At 39.4% G+C, this 10,672-nt stretch overlaps 1 protein-coding gene across 3 annotated transcripts in view; it reads right to left on the reverse strand.

Annotated features, from left to right (window-relative positions):
• The window catches only part of LOC116692009 (oxysterol-binding protein-related protein 2), a 32,275-nt gene that overhangs the window by 6,543 nt on the left and 15,060 nt on the right, over positions 1–10,672 (reverse strand). For all 3 annotated transcript variants that reach the window (XM_032519969.1, XM_032519971.1, XM_032519972.1), the window contains exons 2-8: positions 10,018–10,404; positions 5,648–5,774; positions 3,116–3,191; positions 2,152–2,286; positions 1,408–1,505; positions 1,016–1,198; positions 688–795 (exon numbers count right to left, since the gene is read on the reverse strand). In XM_032519969.1, coding sequence (XP_032375860.1) covers positions 688–795; positions 1,016–1,198; positions 1,408–1,505; positions 2,152–2,286; positions 3,116–3,191; positions 5,648–5,774; positions 10,018–10,054 — 764 coding nt within the window. In that variant the 5' untranslated portion in view covers positions 10,055–10,404. The remainder of the gene's footprint in view (positions 1–687; positions 796–1,015; positions 1,199–1,407; positions 1,506–2,151; positions 2,287–3,115; positions 3,192–5,647; positions 5,775–10,017; positions 10,405–10,672) is intronic.

Raw genomic sequence — 10,672 nt, forward strand, 5'->3', positions numbered from 1 at the left:
AAAAACCCGTTTGGAACATTCCACAAGTTAACAGATTAACTGGAAAGAGGTGAGTGTCATGATTGGGTATAAAAGGAGCATCCCCAAAAGGCTCAGTCATTCACAAGCAAGGATGGGGCGAGCTTCACCACTTTGTCAACAACCGCGTGAGCTTATAGTCCAATAGATTAAGAACGTTTCTCAATGTAGAATTGCAAGGAATTTAGGGATTTCATCATCTACAGTTGATAATATCATCAAAAGATCCAGAGAATCTGGACATAAGGTCAAAGGTCGAAAACCATCATTGAATGCCTGTGACCTTTGATCCCTCAGGCGACACTGCATTAAAAACCAACATCATTATGTAAAGGATATTACCACGTGGGCTCAGGAACACTTCGGAAAACCATTGTCAGTTAAGACAGTTTGTTGCTTCAACAATTAGTGTCCTAAGTTTCCAAACACTAAATATAAATATCTTGTCTTTGTAGTGTATTCAACTGAATATAGGTTGAAAAGCTTTTGCAAATCATCGACATCTGTTTTTATTTACATGACTTTTTTTTTTCTATATTATTGTGTCTAATTATAAAACATTGTGTCTGGGTTGCCACTGGTTTACCATGTCAGTTATGCTTATAAATGACATGCTTTAACAGGAAATAAATGGACATCACAAGCTACATTCTCCATGTATCGGTTTACCTGTGGTTGACTATTTCCACTGTGCCATATTGCTCTATCCATAGTTTGCCAAGGATGATATTGTGTACACAGCAGAAAGGGTTACTCCATGTGTACCCCTCGTTGTGCCTGGAGAGGATAAGAAAGAAAGAAAGACAGAAAGAAAGAAAGAAAGAAAGAAAGAAGATAACATGAAAGAATGACAGAGGGGATTAAACAGAAAGAGGGGGAGGCAGAATATTAGAAAGAGGAAAAAAAAAGCGAAGATGAGGAACTGATTTTGGATCAGAAAACTGTGATATTACCACACACACACAAACGTTTTCACCAGTGTTGCTTTTGGACTCACTTGAGTAGCTCTAGAGTGATGGTTCCCTTAGGCTCAGCCTCAACGCTCTTGCCCCAGAACTTGAGTTTGGGGTAGATGGAACCGTGGAAGACAAAGTCCCCGACCAGACTCTCTGCATGGAAGGCACTGACTGGGGGATGATGGGATACCTGCTCCGACACCAGCCGAAAACCCTGATCCTCTCTGTAGAAGGCAGTGGAGAAGAGGGAAGATCAGCAAATTGTTACAACTGGGTAACCCCGGAGCACCTTGTTATCGGAGTGGATACAGCACATGCCACACCATGCAGGGTAGGGGTGTCGGAAAAAATTGTGAATAATGTAAGAATCGTGATTTTTGTCTTAGTTTCTGAAACAATTTTCTCCACCGTGTGTGTCTGTGTGTGTGAGTACCTGGTGAGTTCATAGGTCTCTCCCAGCAGAGGGTTAAAGGGTTTTCCAGTTCTGTCCCACTGAGACGCAACTGCTGACACGGCAAAAGCAGCTACTGCCTGAAGACAATTTACAGATCCTGTTAGTGATTGTGTGAGTCATGACAATGTTCATATGCGTGCGTGTGTGTGCATTTCTATTTTTATGTGCGTTGAACATTCTCACACTGTATCAATCCTTTGCAGCTGTGCTTATACATTAAGTGTGTTTGTTGTGTGTAAGGGTTCTCATGCAAGGTGGGTCGATTGATCAAATACACTGGAGATCATTGGTTATAGTGCGGGCCACCATGCCAAATGAAATAACCCTTTTGGTTTTATTACACCACCAGTGCAATGGTTTCCATTCACTGATTGCTATTAACTGAGCATGTCGGAGTCAAACATGCAAGTGAAATAAACTAATTTAGGTTAACTTATCAAGCCCTGATTGCTGTACCTTTCTCATCAAACACTTTATTTATTTGTGGGGCTCCCTTTGCTTACATTATTTATTGGACTGTATAGTGAAATATTATATGTACTTTAAGAAAAAAAACAAGTGTGTCAGAATGTGGTTAGTGCTCATAAAAGAATATCAAAACTTGCATACAGATACAGTAAAAAAGATACAGCTAGCTGTGATAACTAAAGGAGATGCACTAATGCTATCACTTTACTTGCGTGTGCGTGTGTGTGTGTGTGTGTGTGTGTGTGTGTGTCTGACCTGCATGCGTTCTATGGAGTTGGACATCGAGCAGGCTCTGTTGATGAGGTAAGTGTGTTCCATGTATTCTGAAATCCTCTGCAGGAAGCTCAGAGGCTCGTTGAAGACGATGGGCATTGTGATCTTAGAGAGTTCCTGTGAAAAGCAAACAATGAAGTCTGTATTTTTAGATTTGACCCTGACTAAACCGTACATATTCCAAATAATTAGAATGTCTTAAAAGCTCTCCATCCCGGACCCACCGGCCCTATTTTAACAATCTAAGCGTACAGAGAGACTTTCTGTCATCTCTCAATCTTCTGTCCAAAGAAGTATTCCATATACATTTATGTGTAATGTGTAAATAGTATTATTATTACAATAATACTATTTCACATAGTAATATTTTTATTTTTAATCTTTTGCATGTTTGTGTGCTACTGCGTGTTCCCTGTGTGCGTAGCAAGCATTATGTGCGCGGTGAGTGCAGGGGCATTTTATTAATGCGCTGTAAAAATAACAATGACATGCTGCGTTATTGACTTCGTCCATTGGGGCGATCACTTTCCGCTGCCTTAAGATAGCAATACGCCAAGAATGCACTTGAACGCACCTGAACACACCTCCCTGTAAGACCAGCACGCCCATGGGAACACAGACGGGTGTATTTCCTATATAAACGATGTGGGCGCAGGACGGGAAACTGACAACTGCCTCGGTCCTAAACTAGCAAAGACACTTGCAAGGGGGCTTTGCGCTACGCCGGGTGCAAGATTGTGCTTGCTGACAAATAGAAAGACAACTGTTAATGTAATAAACAAGTGCAATAATAGGTACTACTGTCTACTAGTCTGAGACAGTGTGACTTAATCATTAAACATCTCAAACAATCAAGTTTGACATAGAGTAGAAGTTTAAAATAAAAGAAAACTGGATGTACAAAAAGCAGCATTTAAATTGCGTCTGGAAATTGGCAGGCCCTTACCAGTCCAATGCATTTCTTCAGGATGCTCCAGACATTGATAGTGTTTCTAGAAAACATGGCCGCAGGTAATGATGTCCTGAAATGAAAGAAAATAAGAAATAACTGTATCATACATGTTATCCATTCTAACCAGCCTGTAAACTTATGGCGTTTTTCCACTGCTGGTAACGGCTCGCCTCGGCTCGCCCATTCATTCTTCCGTTTTCCATTGCAGATTGAGTACAGCCTCAGCGTGGCTGGTCACCATAGCAATGCGTGATGACGTAATTTTCAGCGCGATTCCACACAACACGTCGCATACTCGCCGCGCCAGAAGATGTTTTGTTTCAAAAGAAGCTGAAGGAAGCAACAAAATCACCGTAAAAAAACGGGAGTTTGGAATTCTGACGGAGTTCAGACGTCGACATACGGTTGTTCGCCGACCAAATGGGTAAGTTAAGTTTCCTGGTAACGTTAGCTAACATTTGCATGTGTTCAGCGTCGCAGTCAGTATTTACTAGACGCTATATAGTACATGAACTTTAGCAACCATGATTACACACCAACATGTGCTGTGTACTGTTTGTGTTTCAGACATTCACGCTTTGTAAAGTCACCGCCGCAGACAGTCCGGTGGGCGATGTCCGACCGTGAGCTCTCTGGTTTTGACTACTGGGCTTCGTATAATCTTTATGAGTCACGGAGAGGCTTATGACAACGACTGGGATGCATCTGGGCCAGCAGAGCCGGCGGGGACACTGTCACAGGGGGCAGAGGAAGAAGACCGGGAAGTACGGGAGGGTTTGATGTGCTACTTGAAAAGCTAAATAAAAACTTTTCTTATATATATATTGTCTTGTTTTTTTAAAGTAACAGTGTGCAATATTGGAAAAGACATGAAGCCGCTAGTAGCCCGAACAGTTGAAAAGTGAGAATAGTGCTGAGAGTAGATAATCTGTCGGTGTCCGGCTAGATTTGTTTTAAATGTCCCGTTTGTTCTGGAAACACACTCCGCACTCTTGTTTGCTAACAACGTAGTGATCCGACCAACCAGCGGTCTGCAGGTTTTCACGTCACCTTTTGGTATCGCCTCGGCTCGCTTGGAACCTCGACTGAGGTAGTACTAAAAAAAGTACCTGGTAGCAGGTCCCAGGGACTTTTTTTCGTAATGGAAAACCAAAAAAGGCGAGTAGAGCCGAGGCGAGTCAAGTAGATACCATGCAGTGGAAAACCGCCAATAGAGGCCTCATTGAAAAGAAAGGAAAGCATCGCTGCGCTTGGGAGCACTTAAAACCTATTTTATACAGTCAATGTTTAAGACTCAGAAAAGAAAGTAGTAGTGTTTGTGATGCAGTTGGCTTGTAAAATTAAATGAGAAGTTTTTTAAAAATTTAAACTGAACTGCGCGATTCGAGATTACGATTTTCTAACTATTAATTGAGCAGGCCTATGACAGACCCTAGATTTCTTTATATGAAAACATTAAAGCACACTTTCCTAGAGTGCTTCTAGTAGAAGTGGTAATTTTCCACTCTGTTATCACTGCAATTACATAAAAGTATTTGGCAGTATAAGTCAGATACTTTTATTTATGAGTCAACAAAGTTAGTACCACACTTAAAGCAATTTTGTTTTCTCGTTTCTTTTATGCTATATCTAGTAGAGGCATGATCGTATTCCACAGCTAGAACAATGCACAAGCAGAATAAGTAAACAAAAAATAGTATTTAGCAGGATATCCCCTTCCCTGAGAACCCTGCATTTACTGTACAACACCAGTGAGCCTTTCTTTGCATGTGATAAAGATTATCATATGTACACTAGTCTTGCCAGACCTATCACATCGCTGTGTCCACACTGAAAAAAGGTCTGGCTGAACCCATTGTTCTGTACATTATCATTCTGGTATAGGCGGAGAAAAGTTCTGGCTTGTTTGTATTTCTTTAAACCAATCACAATCTTCTTGGGCAGCACCAAGCCCCAGATGTTAGGAGGAAACTTGTTTTTAGTGGAACATTTGCATGTGGGGAGGTGAGCCCTGGGATTAAAATGTCTAAATCCCCACAAACATTTTTTACAACTATTAACTGAAAGAACAAAGGCAGCCTATTGCACCGTTTAAATCTTTACAAAACTTGCCATTTTCAGCATGTAGAGTGCTAGCTCTGAGGTTTTTGTTGTTTCTTGTAGCGATATAGATTTTGAAAACAGTATCACGCAGATAACATAAAAGGAGGAGAATGCGGTGTGAAATATGCGTCAGATGGCAGGCTTATACCAACAGTCTAAATCCCATGAGTAAGCTATATTTTACAAAACAACAACAAAAAATTTTAGCTTACTTACAGCTTCCAATTAATTTGCCTGTAAAAATGGCAGCTTTTTTTATTCAAAAACCAGAAGAAATACAGCTGGTCCAAAAAAAACCATTTAACTTAATGAGTAAGAGTTCTGACCCTGCCCAACACATTACTGGTACTGGTTTCAGTGGGAGGCTTCAAATAGTTTCTGGAGACAATGCAGATGGAATGTGGTGCAGGAATGCAGCGGTACCTGTGTTTCTTGACGCCATTCTCCTGTGGCACCGATCCGTTGTTCTTCTGACTGCTGCCGTCAAACACCACCGCATCTTTGTAACTGGCCTCTGACACCCCTTCATACGACTCGTCCGAATCCAGGCCTGTGGGAGAGAAAATGTGACGTGCGGTTACAGTAACAAATCTTGCAACCACCGATGTTCTGTGTAAAATACCTGCCCATTCCCCATTGTACTAAAAAGCAACAGAAAAAATACATAGAGACACACTGGGCTCTATGACTTTTCTGGCAGTTGATGTGGGGTCAAATATTTATATTTTGTTTGCAACATTAAACAGTCACAGATAATGCAAGACATTTGCATACTGTTTTGCATCAGGAACTTCCCGCTTGTGTTTGACTGGCAAATTTTATTGATTGCCTGTAACTGGTTAAGCTGACTAACTTGTGTGTCACTTTAAAAAATCTTTTAATTCATGGAAATAATATATGCCAGGCTAAATAATGGTTGAATGCATATAAACTGTCACGGTGTAGCCATATGGAACCATGGTACCTTATTTGAATAATTGCATTAGTTGCAGTAAAACGTTGGAAATAAAATAAACACTATATACCTGACAATATCATGCAGTGTGAAAAAAATCTACATTCAAAGCATGAACAGATAACAGACAAAACACAAAAAACTACATAACTAAAAATTAGAGCGAGAGATCACAAGACTTCCTCACTGCAAAACCACACCAGTCATAAATAGACACACTTACAGTTTTTTTTAGACGGTGTGGTGTTTAGGATTCAGCAGTAATTGTTCACAAAAAAATGTGCTGGTGTTGACCTACACCTGGATAGTAGCCAGAACATGAACATGGAATTTGAATATTTAATTGCTGCAGGGTGGAATTGCGGTGAATGCGAGGTGGGGCCTTAACAGCTTAAAATAGACTAAATTGTTTAATTTATTTATTAAACATGCCTACTCAGCTGTCAGTAGTACATCAAAAGGTACCAGGTGTGTATTCTTACCATATCAGGTAGGCCCTTTTAGATATAAACGTAACGCAAAGGCCATGCATATGAATACATAGAATATTATTACTGATGATCACAGTTATTGAGGTGTGTATCACCGCGACATGAGATTACTTTTTTTTTTTTTAAGTAAAAGAAAGTCAGGCTACGGCGTACGGTCCGTATTGTCACATACCTTGTTTGTACCCATGGTACATAAGTATGATTTAACCCAGGACCATAAATTGGTCTTAATAGTTAAATGAGGGGTCTGCAATTGTTATTCATGTTTGCAAACATATAATAAAAGGTAATGTAAAAAAGTGTACTAACTTGCAATTCTGCCAACTGCTGCAAATCTCTGTACATTTGTAATAAACACATACAATAATTTGACAATATCCTCTAAGCCTCTGTAGCTGCCATAAAGCGACCAGTACTCAGTGATGAAAGCTAATTTAGTCTTGCTTTCAACAATTCGACATGTAAATGTATTCTGAAAAACAAATCAGCAAGAAAATGTATGACATTTTTATTAAATTTAAGTATACCTACAGTATATTTAAAATTGGAGGTCCAATGAGGAAAAAAAAACTAGATATATAAAGCCAAGCCGGAAAACACCTGGTGCTGATCACAGCTAACCCTGTGCATTTGTACCAATGAATAATACATCTTCCCTCGTCTGCATCTGTCTCAGATTAGTAAGATGATCATAATGACACAAAGACAGGTGGGGAGACGCACACAAACACATTTTATTTATAGCTGCATGGAAACAACAACCTGCATAAGACATAATAACCAATGACTGTGCGTCAACATGGACGCGTAACATCATCAAACAAGGACAGAACTGGCAGTAAAGGTACAAAAACAATGATGCTAATAATTGCTCACAGAGAACACCACCCTTATTTGACCTGCCCTTCAATCCAGCATGGACAATCAAACTACTGAATAGACACAAAAGGCTGGTAACTATAATGTTTCTACCACAGTAAAATGTCCAATGGCTCCAACATCCATGGTGTTTACATGCTCTTGTTTCTCATAATTATATCCCAGGATTCATTGTTGCTCAAACCGCTATACGGCTTTGAATAACAACACAAGTCTGCATTTCTCAGAATGAGTGAAGTCACTCCAACTTCTGAGTGTTTAAGTAAGTTTCAAAAACATTAGAAGAATCAAACGGTCTCCAAACATAATGCATCTGTTCAAAGCTCATCTCTCCACAGTCTGTCAAGTCAGTCCCCTGGATTGCTAGTCAAGCCACACCTCTCATAGTAAATAGAACCATGAAGACACAGAGGGACACAGAACTAATGTATAACATCCTCGTGACTCAAAGCAACCCAGCAACTCTATAATTTATAATTAGCTAATGCATGGATATCAGACACCTAATGGCAACTATAACATTAGCATGACTGCTTGTCTGATCTCTCCACAGTAGCAGAAATCTGAAACCAATTAATCATAAATACAATTCAAAGATTCAAATCAAGATTCATTTACCGTTTTTCTGAATTGCTAAAACGCTAAATCCCATTTTCTCAACCAAATGCTCAATGGCCAAACCCCATTTGTCAAATAAAATCACTCTTTTGGCGAAATCTTAAACACATTCTCACTTACTAAACCCACATTTTACAAGGTGATGCAATTGTGTTGCAAAAGCGTTACCACGGGCAACAAAAGTTAAACCCAACTACAACACAGTTGTCATTGTTCAGAGAGCACAGACATGATGCTGAGGCAGAACTACATGTAATCTTTTACTGACTTTGATATTGTGGTTTCACAATATATTTTGGTGTACTGTCATGTGCTTTTCATTTCCTTTTCTTTGGCCTTTTGCAGTTGGACTACTGTATTGTTCTACACGTGCCTATGTGATATACAGACATACAATATTGTATTACTTGCACTACTTGCAGTGTACAAGATATTCACAGTACAAGTTGTGATATACATTTTGTTTTCATTGCAAAGTGTGTTTACCATTTGAAATAAAATAAAATAAATTCTGTAACATGCCCTGGACACTGTTTTCTCAAATTTTTGAGGTAATGTCTAATGAGTGCACTGTAGTGTTTAGTTATTGACTGGCTGTGTGAATGATCTGAAAGCATCATTTGATTTTTTTCAGCACAGTCAGGTGTTTTGTGAATATAGTTTGAAAATTTGGTTTCGTGTTTACAGTTTTGAGAAAATGGGTGAGGGTTTCGAGAAAAACTCTAACAACCTTACTCAAGACGGCTATAAGAATGCTAAGTGCAGATTTTGGACCAATTTCCCCAACCGATACCCTTACTCCAGCTCTTCTCTGCTAGTTCCAATAAAATAAAAGTTTTACACTGCAATTCATCAGTTTGTCACTCAAATTGAAATGTCTATTTCTGTATTTTTGCAAATACAATACAAAAACATTGAAATGTAAACACAATCATACAGATGCTAATTTAGGTAATGTTATTACAATGTTGCGTACATTGCCGTGGACACATACAGCCACTTTCCTAGAACCGCATGCGTGTCCGACAAAATTTCACAGCTGTCCACGGAGCGTATGTGTCAGAGCTTGTCTCCACCACATCCACCTGCAAGGTTGGCAGATGTCCATCTGCCTGGCGTAATCTGTGTGCAGGACGGCTGATCATCATTTTCATTACCATGTACAATCTAGACCTGCTATTCTATGAAAAGCATTGGAAGATAACTGTTGTAATGATTTGGGGCTATATAAATAAAATTGAATTGAAAAAAATGTACTAAAGATTTTTTCCGACTTTGAGCAGAGAAAAATAGCTTTCAGTAATAAGCAACCTTCAAAGGTTTTTTAATTACCGTACTTTAACGCTGTTTAAGTGTTAAGAGTATTAATTGATCAAAATTATTTTTGTCGATTAACAGTTAAATGGTTAAATATTAACATCTGTAATACAGGGTGTTGTTGACATTACTGATCACTTTCGCAAGCAGACCTCTGAATTATTGAACATTTCATCAGACTAAGGCAGGTTAGGTTCCATTGGATGGTATTATGATTCTATGATGGAGACAAACAAAACAGACCATCTAATTAGGGCTGACAGCCTCTTGAGGCAAAACTGATTACAAAATAAGATCCTAACAAACATAATATAGAGTATATCACTTGGGCATATGATCTACTAACAGCATGAGGGATTTGTCTCACTGAGGAAGAACTTGCTTTTTTTAACTTGCACAGAAAAATCTGTACAAACTGCTGCAACGTTTTGGCTTTTCTTAGATCTTTAGACCGTGAAATAACTTCATCCAATAGAAGCCAGCACATTAAGACAGAGACACAGAGACAGAGACAGAAACACACACACACACACCTGTGACGGCGTCGTAGAATTCATCCTCATTGTTCATCTTCTAGAGTCAAAGCCGACCAGTTGTTTAGGATAGATGTATAACTTCTAGCACATGTTCCTTTTGGTGGCGACCCCTCAGAGTTCCTCTGGAGGGAGACCTGTAAATTGAGATCCCTCTGGAGCGTCACTATGCCAACAGCACAATGTCCTTTCAATATCCAGGGAGTGTCCCAAAGTATGATGCCGTTTTTTTGCAGATGGTTTCAGTTCATTCAGAAGAACGACACCAGCAGACGTCAATCAGAGCAAATCGTCTGTTTGACTCACAGACAGCACATGAACAGCTGACGGAACTTCTGAGTTCAGGTTGTGTCCCTTTAGCTTTGTCGAGAGAAGCAAATTTGTGACCTGTAGTGACACAAATAGAGGTTTTCAGTTTCTTGTGTTTTACTATGAAACTTGTGTTACCAAGAGCCAACGTCAGGACTGCCTTGTCCTGGACTGACTGATAGTGTGTGACAGAAAACCAAATTATAAGTTATATATTTTTCTTTATTTAGCAGAATTGTGAAAAAAAACAAAACAACATATCACCACCTTGGTAGGAGCGGTCAGTAAAACAACGGGCATTCGTTTGTAGTGTCACAATAATCCGTTTCTTTATTCTATAACTGCA

Source organism: Etheostoma spectabile, chromosome 7 (genome assembly GCF_008692095.1).
Source record: "Etheostoma spectabile isolate EspeVRDwgs_2016 chromosome 7, UIUC_Espe_1.0, whole genome shotgun sequence".
Classification (NCBI taxonomy): Eukaryota; Metazoa; Chordata; class Actinopteri; order Perciformes; family Percidae; genus Etheostoma; species Etheostoma spectabile.